This window comes from Acipenser ruthenus, chromosome 34 (genome assembly GCF_902713425.1).
Source record: "Acipenser ruthenus chromosome 34, fAciRut3.2 maternal haplotype, whole genome shotgun sequence".
Taxonomy (NCBI): domain Eukaryota; kingdom Metazoa; phylum Chordata; class Actinopteri; order Acipenseriformes; family Acipenseridae; genus Acipenser; species Acipenser ruthenus.
The window spans coordinates 885,001-903,568 of record NC_081222.1 but is presented as its reverse complement, the minus strand read 5'-3'; the positions used below and the strand labels follow the sequence as shown (position 1 = coordinate 903,568).

The 18,568-nt window shown below is 49.0% G+C and overlaps 2 protein-coding genes across 2 annotated transcripts; one reads left to right on the top strand and one right to left on the bottom strand.

Moving 5' to 3' along the window:
* Positions 1–3,281: 3,281 nt before the first annotated feature.
* On the bottom strand, positions 3,282–9,307 carry LOC117971994 (syntaxin-6-like). Its single transcript, XM_059006906.1, has 8 exons — positions 9,174–9,307; positions 8,014–8,183; positions 6,725–6,819; positions 6,466–6,528; positions 6,007–6,120; positions 5,414–5,520; positions 4,763–4,857; positions 3,282–4,411 (listed from the first exon to the last, which is right to left on the bottom strand). Exons 1-8 carry the CDS (start codon positions 9,206–9,208, stop codon positions 4,335–4,337), a joined length of 756 nt encoding a protein of 251 aa, XP_058862889.1. The 5' UTR covers positions 9,209–9,307; the 3' UTR covers positions 3,282–4,334.
* Positions 9,308–11,102: 1,795 nt separating this feature from the next.
* LOC117401997 (immediate early response gene 2 protein-like) lies at positions 11,103–11,762 on the top strand. The gene has a single exon (XM_034002785.3). The coding sequence runs from the start codon at positions 11,103–11,105 to the stop codon at positions 11,760–11,762; it is 660 nt and encodes a 219-aa protein (XP_033858676.3).
* The last annotated feature ends 6,806 nt before the right edge of the window (positions 11,763–18,568 follow it).

Below are 18,568 nucleotides of genomic sequence, written 5' to 3'. Positions count from 1 at the left end.
GGCAGGCTGTGTCTCAGGGGCTCCTCTGAAAGTGCTGGATTGAGAGGCAGGCTGTGTGTGTCTCGGGGGCTCCTCTGAAAGTGCTGGATTGAGAGGCAGGCTGTGTGTGTCTCAGGGGGGCTCCTCTGAAAGTGCTGGATTGAGAGGCAGGCTGTGTGTGTCTCGGGGGCTCCTCTGAAAGTGCTGGAGCGAGAGGCAGGCTGTGTGTGTCTCAGGGGCTCCTCTGAAAGTGCTGGATTGAGAGGCAGGCTGTGTGTGTCTCGGGGGCTCCTCTGAAAGTGCTGGAGCGAGAGGCAGGCTGTGTGTGTCTCAGGGGCTCCTCTGAAAGTGCTGGATTGAGAGGCAGGCTGTGTGTTTAGTTGCCTTACTTGTAAATCAATGTCCACTAGACGTGTGACTCCTTTGTATCTGATCTCTCTCTCTCTCTCTCTCTCTCTCTCTCTCTCTCTCATATATATATCATACTCTATATACTCTCTATATTAGTCTGTAAACGCTGTGATTCTCAGAACACACAGACCGTGATGTTGCCTCCAGTCTGCTCCAGTGGTGCTTGTGAGCGATCGCTGTGATTCACACACAGGGGGCGCTCTGAGCGCATGTAGTTAACGTGACTGTTTTTTGTACAGAAGTTCTGTAGCGTTAGGAGTTTACAATACCGTTACTACTACTACTAACAATACCTAGAATACAAGAGAGTAGGTCAGTACTTCCCAAGTCTTTGTAAATTGAATTGTTAGATAATAGATGGAAAAGAAGAGTTCTGATATTTTTGCATCGTTGTGTTTTTTCGGATGTTTAACTGCTGTTGGTGGCCTTTGGGATGGAGGGAGGGAGGGAGGGGCTGAGTGGGGTGCAGTGAGTGGAGGGAGGGAGGGGGCTCGGTTTGGGGTGCAGCAGTGGAGGGAGGGAGGGGGCTCGGTTTGGGGTGCAGCTCCGTGTGTGCAGAGGGAGGGCTGAGCTGCACAGTCAGTTATAGACTATAGGGTGCACCTTGACTTCAGCCTCTCGTTACCCTTGTTGCTGTTGTGTTTTCTTTGTGTTCATGTTTGTTGTGTGTCGAGGAGGTGGCTGCTCCTCCTCCTCCTCACACTCGGAGACGCACCTTCGAGTTTCGGCCGCGGTGCTGCTGCGGCTCCCAGAGCGATTGTGATTGTTTATTACACCCCTCCTCCCCGGGCAGGCTCTGGTGGAAGGAGGGGGTTTGGGATTGTTACCCCCGTCCCGTCCCGTCCCGTCCCGTGTGTAATACAGTGCTTTCCTCCTCCTGTGGCTTCATCACCATGATCAGATCGGGGGAGTTTTATTCACTTTTTTATTTTTTATTTTTATATATCGTTTTGGGGAGGGGGAGGCTTCCCTGGTTTGTAAAGAAGATGGGGCAGTGCTGCACCGGTCTGGACCCCCTCCCTCCTCCTCCTCCCTCTCTCCCCCTCCCCGCGCTTGGCAATGCGCTCTGTGATATGCTGTATGTTCCTGTGCTGAAATTCGGTGTATTTTGCAGCCGGCACCTGTAGACTTTTTATCCAGATTCTTACTCCTATTCACTGACTTGCAGTCCGAGCGTTACCAGAAACAAAGAGGCGGGGGGCTGGGGGGGGGGGGGGGGGGCAGAGGTATAATAACACAGCTGTAACACCCCCACCCCCCACCACCCCACCCCAGCCTCTGCTCCTTCTCTGTCTCTGCTGAGGTCTGGGTTACTGACCCCCCCCCCCCATTCCCAGTATCACAGACCCCCCCCATTCCCAGTATCACAGACCCCCCCATTCCAGTACCAGACCCCCCATTCCCAGTACCACAGACCCCCCTCCCATTCCCAGTATCAGACCCCCCCATTCCCAGTATCCCAGACCCCCCCGTTCCCAGTATCACAGACCACCCTCCCATTCCCAGTACCACAGACCCCCCATTCCCAGTACCACAGACCCCCCCATTCCCAGTACCAGACCCCCCATTCCCAGTATCACAGACCCCCCCATTCCCAGTATCACAGACCCCCCCATTCCCAGTATCACAGACCCCCCCATTCCCAGTATCATAGACCTCCCCATTCCCAGTATCACAGACCCCTCCCATTCCCAGTATCACAGACCCCCCCCCGTTCCCAGTATCACAGACCCCCCCCCCCCCCCCCCCGTTCCCAGTATCACAGACCCCGGCTCTGTTCCTCATGGCTTGCACACGAGTCCAGCGCTTGCAATCGCTCGGAGCGTTTCACTTGTTCATGTTTCTCTCTAGTTCTGCTGCTGGAACACTTTTTCAATTGGATTTTGGGACGGGGGGGGGGGGGGGGTCCTTGCACCTTTCCGATTCGAGCCGTTCATTTCAAATCAAGGGATCTGAATAAGAGAACTCATTTCTTATTTAGCTGGGTAATGAGAGGGGAGGGAGGGAGGGAGAGGATATTGCTCACGCGGGCCTCTCTTGTTCTGGTATGTTTGCTGTTAGCAGAGCGTTTTCACTCTATATATATATATATACACACACACATATAGATCTCTATATATATATATAGATAGTGTCTGTTCTTCCTAGAAGCAGTAATCCAGTTTGGTTGTTAGTTGCGTCCTCACAGCATGAGGTTAATACCCCAGGTTTGCTTCAGTCCAATGCAATCGCGTCTCCTGCTGTCAAACACGCCGCTGTGACCCCAGTGTTTATTCTGTGTTCAAAGTGCCAATAACTTTGTGAATTCCTAACTGTGACCCAATAATAAAGATGATAAGAATTGCACATTAACTACTGTATAAAATTTAAAACAAAATTAAAAATCTGAATATCTTAATAAAAGTTTGTAACAAAAATGAAAAAAAAAAATTGTGTTTTTGTTTTTCGATTTTGTGAGCAGGAGTGTACGGGCTGGCTCGACGGACGAGGGCAGACTGGGTCAGGTCAGTGCCTGTGTTTCAGTTCCATTTCCAATCCCTTCGAAGGGGTGTGATTTTAGACACATAATCAGTAACTGAGATTGTCAAATGAACGCAGCTGAACAAACAGCAGCTTCGATGGAATTTGCAATTTCCATCTTCCATCAATGGCGAGTTGGAATTGATTTTATAAAGGAACTGGAATGGATTTTGACCCCAACACTAAGTATTGGTATCTCAAGCAGTCTGGTGCAGCTGGCCTCTTGTGAAGTCTCTGTGTCTGGGGAGTTGTGTTCGCTGGAGGACCTTGTGCTGGAGTAAACAAATCCATTTCAAGAATCACAGTACAAGTAATAATACAATTAAGAGCAAGATAAATACAATGACTGTGCAAGAAACCACAGAACTCCGTTTGTAAAAAGCATGTGTTTGTTTATTAATGAGTGTTCAGGGGTCTGAATGCAGTTACAGTACATACATACATACATATATATTAGATAAAAAAACAGGTTATTTTACATCTCAAAAATCGTAAATATATAGTTAGTTTTTTGATGTAGGGCAGGCTGACTCCCAAGCATGATCTCTGAGGGAGGAGACCTCCGCACCGCACGTGGATCTCTGGCTCACGGACCGTCTCTCTCGCTCCTGAACTTCTCTATAGACACTGCGGCGTTCACCGTCTCCTCGCGAGATCAGATCTTTAGCTCACGAGACTGCAGACGTTTACAGAGAATAACCAAAACACTTTTCCCTGTCGCTGTGCTGTTACGCAGGTGATTCGAAAAGAATTCGAGAGAGCCCCTCCGAGCCGTACCTGTGCAGCTGTGATTCGAGCTCGCTCTCCTGGTTGAATCGCCAGAGCCCCTCGGTGGAACCACAGCATTATTACACCACGGCTGGGTCTGCAGTATCGCTTGCGTTTCCACAAATTCTAAAACACACCCTGTCCACAGCTGAACGCTTAAGCGACACTCGAGTCTCGTAGATCCCTGAATAGGACACCTCATCCGAGTCCCTTCCCTTTCCATTCAATTCATATTTGAGACCTAATAATTCAGCTGCTTTCACGGGAAGCCGATGTTAGTTCACTAACAGCGACTTCCATGCAAGTGATTTGCTGGCGCTGTTGTGAGAAGCTCGCTGTGACAGAACGCTGCGGATTGCAGTGGTGAGCAGGGACGTGCTGGGATTGAATTGGAAATGGAATCGCCCGCCCCCACTCCCCCTGCAGGGGGCGTTGGAGCAGAATCCACAGGGTGTGACTCTGCGGTCAGTGAAACGCAGCGAGCCACGAGCTTTCTCTTTCAAAACGCCACGTACACAAAACAAACAGAAAAGCTTTCGTCTTTTAAAGTGTCTTTGGTGTTGGTTTCTTAGTTCCTGTGTCAGTCCCACGCTTGTGGGGGGTCTGTCGGTTCGGTTCGGTCCGGCCCACCCCCCTCTCCAGGCCAGACTCAACAATCACAGAGTGAAGAGTAGGATGAGCACCACCACCAGGATCACAGCCAGGACAGCGATGGCACACCACTGCCGTCGGCCTGCAGGGGGAGACAGAGAGAGAGAGAGAGCGGATCACTCAACACAGGTACCCCTGCAAACAGATGTGCTGTATTTTGATTGGTTAACACACAGATGAGCTGTACTCTGATTGGCTAACACATAGATGAGCTGTACTCTGATTGGCTAACACACAGATGAGCTGTACTCTGATTGGCTAACACACAGATGAGCTGTACTCTGATTGGCTAACACACAGATGAGCTGTACTCTGATTGGCTAACACAATGGTTCCCGACTCAGGCCAGGGTAAATACAAGCAGCGTAAGAGTGTGCAGTCTGAAGGCAGCCCAGCCCCTCGTCTCTCCCCTCCTCCCTGACCCCTCACTCACTGCTGGTCATGTGGGAGACTTTCTCCATCTTCTTGAGAACACTGTCCATGCGAGAACTCGTCTGATCCATCTCCTCGGAGAACTCTCCCAGCATGCTGCAGGACACACGCACACACGTTACTGATGCTGCAAGACACACACACACACAACTGATGCTGCAGGACACACGCACACACATTACTGATGCTGCAGGACACACGCACACACACGCACATTAATAACACAGCATGACTCACACAATGAGCAGGGCCTTGCGCTCCGTGTCTCTGTGCTCACACAATGAGCAGGGCCCTGCGCTCAGTGTCTCTGTGCTCACACAATGAGCAGGGCCCTGCGCTCCGTGTCTCTGTGCTCACACAATGAGCAGGGCCTTGCGCTCCGTGTCTCTGTGCTCACACAATGAGCAGGGCCCTGCGCTCCGTGTCTCTGTGCTCACACAATGAGCAGGGCCCTGCGCTCCGTGTCTCTGTGCTCACACAATGAGCAGGGCCCTGCGCTCCGTGTCTCTGTGCTCACACAATGAGCAGGGCCCTGCGCTCCGTGTCTCTGTGCTCTACTCACACAATGAGCAGGGCCCTGCACTCCGTGTCTCTGTGCTCTACTCACACAATGAGCAGGGCCCTGCGCTCCGTGTCTCTGTGCTCTACTCACACTGCCTGCTCATCGAGCTCGTCTCCGATGCGTCCCGACATGTTCTTCAGGACACGGATGCTGCCGGACACCAGCTCCAGCTGCTCATCCTGCTGCTCCACGATCAGCTGAGAGAGAGAGAGAGGGACACTGATGCTGATGCTGGAACCACACTAGCCCTGCTGCTGCTGCACCCAGTCCTGGGGTTCAGAGCACCCCTCAATGAAGTCTAGTATTATTATTAATATTGAAATGATCAGGAGCCAGGAGTTTGAGCAGGGTTACAAACTCACACTAGCCCTGCTGCTGCTGCTGCACCCAGTCCTGGGGTTCAAAGCTCCCCTCAATGAAGTCTAGTATTATTATTAATATTGAAATGATCAGGAGCCAGGAGTTTGAGCAGGGTTACAAACTCACACTAGCCCTGCTGCTGCTGCTGCACGCAGTCCTGGGGTTCAGAGCTCCCCTCAATGAAGTCTAGTATTATTATTAATATTGAAATGATCAGGAGCCAGGAGTTTGAGCAGGGTTACAAACTCACACTAGCCCTGCTGCTGCTGCTGCACCCAGTCCTGGGGTTCAGAGCTCCCCTCAATGAAGTCTAGGATATTCACCTGTTGCTGTGCCTGCTGGTCCTCGATGTACCGCGAGTTTCCCAGGTCCTGATCCAGAAGAGTGTAGCGGTCAGCCTGCACCCCCCCACGGGAGGGGCCCCCTCCCAGCAGAGCCTGACAACAAAACCATTATCAACATCCACCATTTCCAACCATTATCAACACCCACCAGTGTATATGTGTGTGTGTGTGTGTGTGTGTGGGGGGGGGGGGGGTCTGTGTTACAAGGCATTTTATTTGCTGTAGTTGTGGGCAGGAGGACCAGCACAAGCCACTCCAATGCATTCTTAGCTTTACCGAGATTTCTAATGTTTTAAACGGGGGTTCAGGTCTGCTTGCCTCAAGTAGGAATATGCAAGGCAGGTTAGCTCACACAGCGTGTCTTTAATCCACCAGCCAAGCGAAAGGGAGTCTGCTCCCAGAGTGTGAAGCGCTGGGATGGGCTGAGAGACTAATTACCTGACAGCTTTTCCTTTCTGTCTTCGCAACGGCTGAGGGGCTTGAAATGTGATCTTTCATTTCCTGCAACGAGAAAGGACAATCAGTGCGAGTCTGAAATGCTGGCGAGCTTCCCCAGAAGTGGTGCTGACTTGGTTTGCTTTCATGGCGATGCCCTGAATGAAGCTCAGCTGGCTCCAGCTCCAGCTCCTGGTCCAGCAGGGTGTTCCAGTGTGTGTGTGTTTGAGCGCGCGTGCCGTGCTGCTGCAGTGCTCCTCACCCTGACTGTGTCTCTGGTGCTCTCCACGAAGGCTCTCCGCCCCGCCACCTCGTCACCCTCGATCTTGAACTTGCGCGGGTTCGACTCCACGATGCCTGGCCGGGGTTAAGAAAAAACAACACAGAGCCACCCACCAGCCAGCCTCGCCCTCACTGTGAAGCACACCCAGCCAGCCTCGCCCTCACTGTGAAGCACACCCAGCCAGCTTCACCCTCACTGTGAAGCACACCCAGCCAGCCTCACCCTCGCTGTGAAGCACACCCAGCCAGCTTCACCCTCACTGTGAAGCACACCCAGCCAGCTTCACCCTCACTGTGAAGCACACCCAGCCAGCCTCACCCTCGCTGTGAAGCACACCCAGCCAGCCTCACCCTCACTGTGAAGCACACCCAGCCAGCTTCACCCTCACTGTGAAGCACACCCAGCCAGCCTCACCCTCACTGTGAAGCACACCCAGCCAGCCTCACCCTCACTGTGAAGCACACCCAGCCAGCTTCACCCTCACTGTGAAGCACACCCAGCCAGCCTCACCCTCACTGTGAAGCACACCCAGCCAGCCTCACCCTCACTGTGAAGCACACCCAGCCAGCCTCGCCCTCACTGTGAAGCACACCCAGCCAGCTTCACCCTCACTGTGAAGCACACCAAGCCAGCCTCGCCCTCACTGTGAAGCACACCCAGCCAGCCTCGCCCTCCCTGTGAAGCACACCCAGCCAGCCTCGCCCTCACTGTGAAGCACACCCAGCCAGCCTCGCCCTCACTGTGAAGCACACCCAGCCAGCCTCGCCCTCACTGTGAAGCACACCCAGCCAGCCTCAACCTCACTGTGAAGCACACCCAGCCAGCTTCACCCTCACTGTGAAGCACACCCAGCCAGCCTCACCCTCACTGTGAAGCACACCCAGCCAGCCTCGCCCTCACTGTGAAGCACACCCAGCCAGCTTCACCCTCACTGTGAAGCACACCCAGCCAGCCTCGCCCTCACTGTGAAGCACACCCAGCCAGCTTCACCCTCACTGTGAAGCACACCCAGCCAGCCTCGCCCTCACTGTGAAGCACACCCAGCCAGCCTCGCCCTCACTGTGAAGCACACCCAGCTAGCTTCACCCTCGCTGTGAAGCACACCCAGCCAGCCTCGCCCTCACTGTGAAGCACACCCAGCCAGCCTCGCCCTCACTGTGAAGCACACCCAGCCAGCCTCGCCCTCACTGTGAAGCACACCCAGCCAGCCTCAACCTCACTGTGAAGCACACCCAGCCAGCCTCGCCCTCACCCCCCATGAAGGATACCGATGGTCTCCTCCAGGTCCTCCAGGTCCCACTCGATGGATCTCAGGCTGTTCCGCAGCTCATTGGTGGTCCAGTCCAGCTCCTCCTTGCTGACCAGTGCCTCCTCCTGTAGCAGCTCGGTCCAGCGCTGGTACAGCCCGCGGGCCGTGTTCACCGCCTTCTGCACCTCACTGCGCAGAACAGAACAGGGGCACAGCGTCACAACCCAGTCCAGAGAACAGGGAGGATCACAAACCAGTCCAGAGAACAGGGAGCTCCTGGAGCATCACACACACACACACACACACACACACACACACACTCTCTCCTGGAACATCACACACACACACACACACACTCTCTCCTGGAACATCACACACACACACACACACACACACACACACACTCTCTCCTGGAACATCACACACACACACACACACACACACACTCTCTCCTGGAACATCACACACACACACACACACACACACACACTCTCTCCTGGAACATCACACACACACACACACACACACACAGCGCAGGACAGAGGTCGGTCTGTATTTTTCGCCGGGGGAGACAGCTGCAGCGGGGACTGAGTGTCTCTTTGTTACCAGCCCGCCCGGCACTGAATGAGTTAACACGCTGCCCTCCCACACGGAGCGAGCGGAGAGAGATCAGAGACAGACTCGCCGCGGCGGAGCTCATCCAAGCAGGCGGTGTGGTCCAGTTGTTAAAGAAAAGGGCTTGTAACCAGGAGGTCCCCGGTTCAAATCCCACCTCAGCTACTGACTCATTGTGTGACCCTGAGCAAGTCACTTCACCTCCTTGTGCTCCGTCTTTCGGGTGAGACGTAGTTGTAAGTGACTCTGCAGCTGATGCATAGTTCACACACCCTAGTCTCTGTAAGTCGCCTTGGATATAATAATAATAATAAACAAACATGTCGCGCTGCAGAGTTGTGTACCAGGAGACGGCGAGGGACGGAGCTGTGCGGGACCTTTGCCCTTTCCGCTGCTCTCTGTTTGTGGATCAGCACGGCCCATCACTTTTTTTTCGGTAGACCAAAGCTAGATCTAAAGCGCGTATCCGTCGATCATTAACAATCCCGTATGCACAGCTCAGGTGCGCGGCGCATTGCGAGCTCGTTAAACCCCGCCGTGCACTTAAAATGTTTTCTGACTTACCCCTTGACGACAAAGAAAGGGTCCTCGAGCGACATGGTGTCGGCTAGTTCCGTGTCTCGGACCCTGAAAAACTAATAAACACGCCTCTGCGCTGCTGGGACGCCTGAGGCACCCCCGTCACGTGATCCGGCCAGCAGCACTCCCTCGACACGTGACTGGATCCCTGGCACTCCCCCCCTCGTCATGTGACTGGACTGTGGGCTTTCCACGCTGCGGTAAACTCCACACTAATATACAGTACGGGTACGTTTAACTAAATACGTGCGTCTAGAAATGCGAAGAGTTCTTTAACGTTACACAGACACGCAATAAAGTTTAGTTTTAAAAAAAATCCGCCTAAATGAAATAGCAGCGGCACCAGCGCACAGCTGTAGTTGTTGAAGCTGACACCCTGGGGTCCTTCAAGAAGCTGCTTGATGAGATTCTGGGATCAATAAGCTACTAACAACCAAACGAGCAAGATGGGCTGAATGGGGCCTCCTCTCGTTTGCAAACTTTCTTATGTTCTAATGTATTTTGACTTTCTAAACGTCAGCGTGTTGCTTTATGACTGCGCTGTTCTTGCCAGTGCAATGTACACGCGTGTCGAGAGCTTTAATATGCACAAGGATAATAGTAACTGTTGAGCCTCAGAGCCTGGCTGTGGTATAATATGCATGGGAAAGCAATGCACATACCAGTAAAAATACTGCACAGTGCACAGTGTGCAAACACGGAAGCGCCCTGGGCGTGTGTTACTTAAACCCATAACATGACCTCTCTATCTATCTATCTATGTAAATAATATATTTCTATTTAAAGTCTGATTTAATTATAAAGCAGGTCGGATCAGGTCAGCTCGACCTCAGCGGAACGGCCGCCGCTGCGCCAGATGACGTAGTGTGGGTGTTACCGGGTCCCTGCCCGCGACATCTCCATATAAGGAGCGGGCCGGTGACGTCGCCGCTGCTGTGCTAAATATGGAAACAGGAAACTAGGCTGGGCACGTCACGGCTTTTCCACAGATGCGAGCCACGGGGGGGAAAACAAGCGGAACTGCCTTATTTGGGCATGTGGGGGAGAGTGACGTGGCCAGAAAACACCCCTGGGAAATAACGCGAGTTTCTCAGAATCGATGAGCGCTGCTCAGAACTGTGATTTATTGAGGGAAGTAAAAGTTAAAGCGATCTGAATCCGAAACAGAGAGAAGAAAACACTGGGCGGGGTGTGGGGCCTTCTTTATTTATTAATTCATGTATCTATTTTGCATTACATCACAGGAAAAAGTGAAAGCAATGTGTGTTAGTTACAAAAAAAACAACGTTTAGGATTTACACTTGAGCTGAAATGAGACATTCAGATCCGCACTCTAGAGATAATGTATTTATAAAGAGAGGAATGTAGACAGGCAGACAGATAGGGGATACAAACAGGAATCTGAAACTCGCGTCGTGTGTTTTATTTACGGAAATACGATGTAATGTGTGTGCCTGGCACTTCAAAGCAAAATGATGAGATAAATAAATACATAGCTTCACAGGTCACACGGCTGTGTACAAACTGACACTCAAACTCCCTGTTAGAGTCGAGAATACAATAGAATCAGACCCGGGCCATTCATCAATAAGAGCCAGAGGGGGAGGGGAGGGGGAGGGGCATGCTGACGTGGACAGGAGTAGAATCAGCTGACGTCACCGCAGGTATAAAAACTCCGGCATGTATTCAAGCGCTCCATTCGACTGAGGTGGAGCTATAGGGTAGCGTTGGAATTAAAGTCTGATTCCGGGGGGGGAAAATAAGTAAATAAATAAACCTTAACATAACAAACAAGTCTTCAAACAACTTCGAGAACGAAAGGGTTTTTTTTTTTTTTAACAGAAGAAAAAAAACAGAAAGTTCCTGGTGCTTATTTATTACTTAATTATTTCGTTTATTTTGTAAGTTACGCTAATGGAGCTGAACGCGGAAGCTAAGCGGATCATGGCGCTGTCTCTGGGCAAGCTGTACAGCTCCCGCATGCAGAGAGGCGGCATGAAGCTGCACAGGAGCCTGCAGCTCTCCCTGGTCATGAGGTCGGCCCGCGACATCTACTTCACCGCCAAGCTGGAGAGCGACGCGGAGGCGGCGGGGCGCCAGCCAGGGGCGCCGGCCGAGGACGAGGAAGTGGCGATGGTGACCGAGGCCGTGCCTGCGCAGCCCGCAGGGCAAGCGGCCACTGACCCCCAGCAAAGCGAAACCGGGACGGAGGCGCACATGGAGACCGAGCCCAGTCCGGAGCGGAGCTGCGCTCCAGCGGTCACCCAGCCTTTAACAGAGGCGCCCAGCAACGTACCTGCCAGGACAGAATGCAAACCCAAACCCGCCCAGATCGTTACCCCCGGCGACAAGGAGAACGCGAGCCCCGGGAGCGGCAGCGCCGTGCCCGCTCTGGCTTCCGACAGACACTCGAGGAAGCGGAGGGGCAAAGCCGCCGCAGAACCCGAGTTTCTGCCCAGTAAGAAACCTAGGATGGAGCAGAGGAAAAGAGGCGAGTCCGGGCTCCAGAGCGGCAGCTGCCGTGGCGGGGCCAGCCTGGCGAGCACTCTGTTCAGGACGATCGTGGCTTTTTGAATCGGTTGAAACCGAAAGAACGGAAGGCGAAAAATGCTGCTGAAGACGTCCTGTTTGTGCGGGAACGAGAGAAAAGCGAAGCAGCCTTTCCTATCCAAGGCAGCCCCACAGCCAGAGGGAACGGCGATTGGAGACTGCCGTGTCCAGAAAATACAGGACAGCAGAGGCGAGGCGAGAGAATGGGGTCTTTCTCCTGGGAGGCACAGTGCAGAATCGGTCTGTGGGGTTTAAAACAGTCACCGGGACAGACAGCTGTGCCAACAGCGAGCACAACAGCAGAGACATTGCTTGTGCGTAAAATACAAACGACTTGCCGATCAGGCTAGCGCTCGCCACCACGCTGCACAGAGAGAGAGAGAGAAAGAGAGAGAGACCTTCACTACAGAGATCGTGTCGGCTCCATAGCAAGGCTGCTCTTGCGCGAGTTGCGCGCAGAAACTAAATTCCATAAGAACTGTCAGAACTGAACCGAACCGAACCAAGAGGACCCCCGTGACTCGCAGGTCTAGCAAAGCGGGGAATATTGTGACCAAGCCGTGTTTCACCACTGCGGGTGACCCACGGGGACAGCTGCTACAAACGATCCCTATGAAAGTAACCGGACTCGATGGAAACTGTGACGTCACTGTGTTTTTATAAGCACGTTGTCTTGTTGTCTTTAACACGTCAGTGGCTGGACCGCTGATCATGGGAGTTGAATTAAATAAAACTCGCTGCTCCATGTTTTGCGCGGAGCGAGTTTGGTGCTGTGCTGGAGGGGGAGGGGGAGGAGGAGGAGGAGGGGGAGGCAGCTATACCTGCCCAAAACAGGTTGCCTTTTCATGTGTAATGGGTGTGGCGGAAACGCTATTTATAATGTATGTACTGTATTTTGTTACCTCATCTGACTGACTCATCTGTCAATAAAATATTTATTGAAACTTGATCGCTCTGCTGTTCTTCATTGCTGTGGCGCTGGCATATTATTTTTTATTTCTTAGCAGACGCCCTTATCCAGGGCGACTTACAATTGTTACAAGATATCACATTGTTTTTACATACAATTACCCATTTATACAGTTGGGTTTTTACTGGAGCAATCTAGGTAAAGTACCTTGCTCAAGGGTACAGCAGCAGTGTCCCCCCCACCTGGGATTGAACCCACGACCCTCCGGTCAAGAGTCCAGAGCCCTAACCACTACTCCACACTGCTGCCCTGTACTATAAATAAATAAATAAATTGCAACACACATATTGCAACAGTGCATAGTTCAGCTTATCTATCTATCTATCTGTAACGCACTTGGTAATTTGCTGTTGCTTGAGATGGTTGTGAGCTCGAATACACAGATACATGTTTATTGCACATTATACACCGTAGGCAGCTCCGGTCCTGACGGGCGACTCCACTCCAGGTTCTAATAGTCTGATTACTGCCCTGTTAGTGTAATTAGGCTAATGAGAAGGGTTAGGGTTGGAACAAACACCTGGACTGGAATAGCCAGTTACACAGTTCCTGACCTGCGCTTGCCATGTGATCTGAGAGGGGGGGGGAGGGTAGTTGATGGGGAATGACGTAACTGCATTCTGAATGCTGATTGCGCATTACAGACTACAATAGGCAAGGCACTTTAGAGCAGATCGCTTGCTTCCTTCCTTCCTCCCTTCCTCCCTTCCTGAGCAGCGGCAACTTTCAATGCCCCGGCGGGTCAAGGGTTAAAAGCCGTGGGGCTGTGTCTCGTGTGTCTGATCCGCCCGCTGCTGTCTCCGGAGTAGAGGATGTGGCAGAGGGCTCTGTGACGCACGGGCTTTGTGACGCACTGACTGTCGACGTTTCATACCCGGGGGGTGCATGGCTCGGGCGCTCGAAATGAAGCATGCATGGGAGGGTCTGAGTACAGAGAGTAGATGTGTGTGTGTGTGTGTGTGTGTGTGTGTGTGTGTGTGAGTGTGTGTGTGTGTGTGTGTCGATATAGTCATGCTGGGGAGACAACAGCAGCGAGACAGGCAGCTGTTATTGTGTATATGACCTATGAAATACAAACAGATAAAGTCACTTTTTTAAACAAAACAAAACAAAGAAAAGATTCTTGCATTGCAAACACTAGCGGTGCTGTGCACGATTCACACAGCGCTGCGCGTTCCCGCGCGTGTATATGCATATTATTATAGAGAATGCGCGATACAGATGAAGACAATGTCGCAAGATTACTATAAGGGTCCAGAGATTCATAAACTACGGTTGTGTTCACAAGATGTATTTTATGATGTGTTATTATTTCCCCGATGTTACAGTGTACAAGTACTCTAAATCCAGGTTGAGTGCGACCTGTTTATAAACTGAAGGGCACGTTGTAAAACAGTGGCGTTTTTTTATTTTTATTTTATAAAAATAACAGTATGAATGTATAAAACATTCTCCGAAGACCGCGTGATACATATCTTAAAACAAACTTAGATGACCTGCACAACATGAAACTAATATCCTCATTACAATAAAGCGATCGTTTCAGCGACGCGTCTCTCAGACTTGTTATATTGTTATTAGATTGACAGCCCTGTAAAACACCGAGATGATTGTATTTATGAAAGAGAAGTGTTTCTGTATACACAGTGCTGCCAGTATTGAAACTGATGCGGCTACACCCAGCCTCGCTCTCTTTGGTATGTCACGGCAGAATAAACACTGGTCTAATCTTGAAAAAACTGTGGGGAATGTGGGATCAGGCATAGAAGCAAAGGTATATTTCAAGGTCTTAAAACGACATTTCCCACAATTCTTTTCAACGTCCCGTCCCTGCCTATTGGCTGAGCGTCGCAGAGCAAGCAGGGGCGGCGCATTCAAATTGCAAACTACACAGACAGGAGCATTTCGCTTATTTGTTTTTAAGTTATTAACTGTCTCTGTTGAAACGAATACTGTTTTGTTTTTAGCCGTGTTTTTATTTTCATCGGCAGACGCGCTCTGGACGCAAGCACAGTGCTGACATGTCATTTCATAAAATTATATTAAGCGAGGTTTCGGGTAAATATATAAAGAAAAAAGGGAGTGTATATTTTAGCAACAAGAAGACCATGAATGTAATTAAAATAGTCGTTATTTCTTTTTTTTTTTTTTTTTTGTAACAATTTGATTGGTTTAAAGCAAGCAAACAAGATTATCCATAAACGAATGTTTACGGAAAATAAATATAAAAAGAGAATTTCAACAAAAGCTGCCGGGAAGCACTGTCGCTGCTGATTGCTTGTTTCTACGCGCTTTGAAAAGCGAGTCTCGTCTTCCAGAATATCACTCACAATGTGCGCCATCAAAAATAAAGTTTCTAAAGAAGCTAAAACACCACACGAACAACTGTCATGTGACACTTTCTATATTGGCTTGTTAGCTCGCAATGGGCTGCTGCTCCGCGGCGGTGAGTGCTAGTTTATTATTAATTTCTTAGGAGACGCCCTTATCCAGGACGACTTACAATTGTTACAAGATATCACATTATTTTTACATACAATTCCCCATTTATACAGTTGGGTTTTTACTGGAGCAATCTAGGTAAAGTACCTTGCTCAAGGGTACAGCAGCAGTGTCCCCCACCTGGGATTGAACCCACGACCCTCCGGTCAAGAGTCCAGAGCCCTAACCACTACTCCACACTGCTGCTGGTTTAACATGTTACAGGTGTTACACACCAGCGCCAGCAGGCACTGAGCTCTGGTTTAACATGTTACAGGTGTTACACACCAGCGCCAGCAGGCACTGGGCGCTGGTTTAACATGTTACAGGTGTTACACACCAGCGCCAGCAGGCACTGGGCGCTGGTTTAACATGTTACAGGTGTTACACACCAGCGCCAGCAGGCACTGGGCGCTGGTTTAACGTGTTACAGGTGTTGCACACCAGCGCCAGCAGGCACTGGGCGCTGGTTTAACATGTTACAGGTGTTGCACACCAGCGCCAGCAGGCACTGGGCGCGCTGCACCTGCAGGGACAGCGTGTCACTGACGCTGGCATGCCTATCGGGTGCACGCTTCCTAAACACGCACCGTGCTTACAACGTGGCTGCAAGCAGCTCGAGCTGTTTCAGTTGCTATTTCAATTTTCGCGCCAGAGGCTCGCGGGTGGCACAGAGGTTGTTCACAATTTTCATCTGAGGCGATTTGTAAAGGAAGCAGAGATCTCAGGAGTTGATGAGGCAATTACTATTATTCGATTATAAATTGTTTTATTACTGTATATGTCTTCTGACTATATTGTGTGTATATTTTGTAACATTTTATAATATCTTAATTTTTTTTAGTTCACACGTTTCACCTGGAGCCATCTGTGAAAGAGGAGCAAAGATTGTTAAGACCTGAGGTAATTAGTTATTATTATACTATATATTTTTATTAGTATTAATATTTGTGTTGATGAATTTTCTATCATGGTTATTTTGTGTAACATTTTAAATTCCCTGCTGGAAGAATAAATAATAATTTGAGCACTTATTTATTTACTAGCATGCATGAACGGGTTAATATAACAACTGCTTTCGTTTCGTTTCGTTTTCTTTCTTTCATTTTGAGTGGGCAGTGCACAGTTATTCACTCGGTTAAAAGTCTCTCACCTGGCAGGGAGTGAACTGAAGTCTTTGTAATTAAACGTTGTTAAGCAGGGAGATCGACTCCAGCTTTGTTGTTTAAATTTTAAATGAAGCTGCGCGCCACACACACACACACACACACAGGTGGCAGTTGGAAATGAGAAGCCGTTTATTTAAAAAAAAAAAAAAAAAAGTACAGGTAGTTTACTTAAGTTTTATTCCCCCGAGTTTTGTGTTTTATTTTTTAAATAAAAAATACAAATAAAAGTATTGCCAGGTGAATTTTTGGGCAAACACGCAGTAATAGTTGGCTTTTACGTTGTTTTTAATGTTATTATTATTATTATTATTATTATTATTATTATTATTATTATTATTATTATTATTATTATATTTACATGGTTTTACAAACTTCACGGGCTGTTGTGTACACTGATATACTGAGGAACCGCGGAAGATAAGCGATAGGAAAGCATTGGAAAGTCGGAGTTTCTCCCCGGAGTGTCGTAGACACAGTAATGGCGTTTATCGATACTAGTCTCTAACCCTACTGGTAACGTGTAAACGCGGCTCTACTGTGACAGTGCTCGTCTTTAACAGTATTGTGCATGTAGAGATTTAACACCAGGCTTGTTTTTTATAGTCAAACAGCAGTAATAATATGCCCGCTCAACAGGAGTGAGCTGGGCTGTGCTGCAGTGCAATTGGTTTACTCTCTTTATTTTACAGTCTGATGTGATTGTGGCTCAGTCTTTATAATCGTGTTTTATAATAACACAGTGTGGGTCTGTGCATTACAGAGGTTATAGGGAACCGCGGCGGCTCGATCTCACCATCATTCCCGCTGATAAGGAATGCCTGTAGGTTTAGGATAATCGTGGCAACTGTCACTAAAGAATAGGCGAGTGTTACACAGTTAATTACATTTTAGGAGTGCTGAAGTCATAATACCAGATCACAATAAAATTGAAAGTGCAATTTAACTTAAATAACATATATAATACTTTACAATTAAAACAAGTATAATTTGCTGTGCCAAAACCAATGCTACACATTGTATTCGCAATGCTTCATGTTAACGTCTGCAGTATATTTTAAACTCACTTTATGATATGCAGACAACAATACATTTCAAATGACGGGAAACCAATGAAAGATAGCTGTCTTTACATGTCTTAAAAAAATGTGTTACTAAAAAATTTAATATATTACAAAAAAAAAAAAACTTGCCATATTCATAAACTGTTTTTGAAATACATTTTAAAATTATTATTATTATTATTATTATTATTATTATGTATCAGTAGTATATATTAATAACCCCTTCAATCACTGTGTGTATTGTAAAAAGTTTCCTATCTATGCTATACTTTGTAATGCATATGTGTTTTTGTGGAATACAGTTGATAATGATGCTGTCTGTAGTGAAGGGAGTACAGTTGATAATGATGCTGCCTGTAGTGAAGGGAGTACAGTTGATAATGATGCTGTCTGTAGTGAAGGGAGTACAGTTGATAATGATGTTGTCTGTAGTGAAGGGAGTACAGTTGATAATGATGTTGTCTGTAGTGAAGGGAGTACAGTTGATAATGATGCTGTCTGTAGTGAAGGGAGTACAGTTGATAATGATGTTGTCTGTAGTGAAGGGAGTACAGTTGATAATGATGCTGTCTGTAGTGAAGGGAGTACAGTTGATAATGATGCTGTCTGTAGTGAAGGGAGTACAGTTGATAATGATGCTGTCTGTAGTGAAGGGAGTACAGTTGATAATGATGTTGTCTGTAGTGAAGGGAGTACAGTTGATAATGATGCTGTCTGTAGTGAAGGGAGTACAGTTGATAATGATGCTGTCTGTAGTGAAGGGAGTACAGTTGATAATGATGCTGTCTGTAGTGAAGGGAGTACAGTTGATAATGATGCTGCCTGTAGTGAAGGGAATACAGTTGATAATGATGCTGTTTGTAGTGAAGGGAGTACAGTTGATAATGATGCTGTCTGTAGTGAAGGGAGTACAGTTGATAATGATGCTGTCTGTAGTGAAGGGAGTACAGTTGATAATGATGCTGTCTGTAGTGAAGGGAGTACAGTTGATAATGATGCTGCCTGTAGTGAAGGGAGTACAGTTGATAATGATGCTGTTTGTAGTGAAGGGAGTACAGTTGATAATGATGCTGTCTGTAGTGAAGGGAGTACAGTTGATAATGATGCTGTCTGTAGTGAAGGGAGTACAGTTGATAATGATGCTGTCTG

Coding starts and splice junctions, on each gene's coding strand:
- LOC117971994 (XM_059006906.1), bottom strand. CDS start 9,208: ATGTCGCTCGAGGACCCTTTCTTTGTCGTCAAGGG. Junction 6,820..8,013: donor GGACCTGGAGGAGACCATCG/GTATCCTTCATG, acceptor AACCCCGGCCAG/GCATCGTGGAGTCGAACCCG. Junction 6,121..6,465: donor CAGAAAGGAAAAGCTGTCAG/GTAATTAGTCTC, acceptor TTTTGTTGTCAG/GCTCTGCTGGGAGGGGGCCC.
- LOC117401997 (XM_034002785.3), top strand. CDS start 11,103: ATGGAGCTGAACGCGGAAGCTAAGCGGATCATGGCGCTGTCTCTGGGC.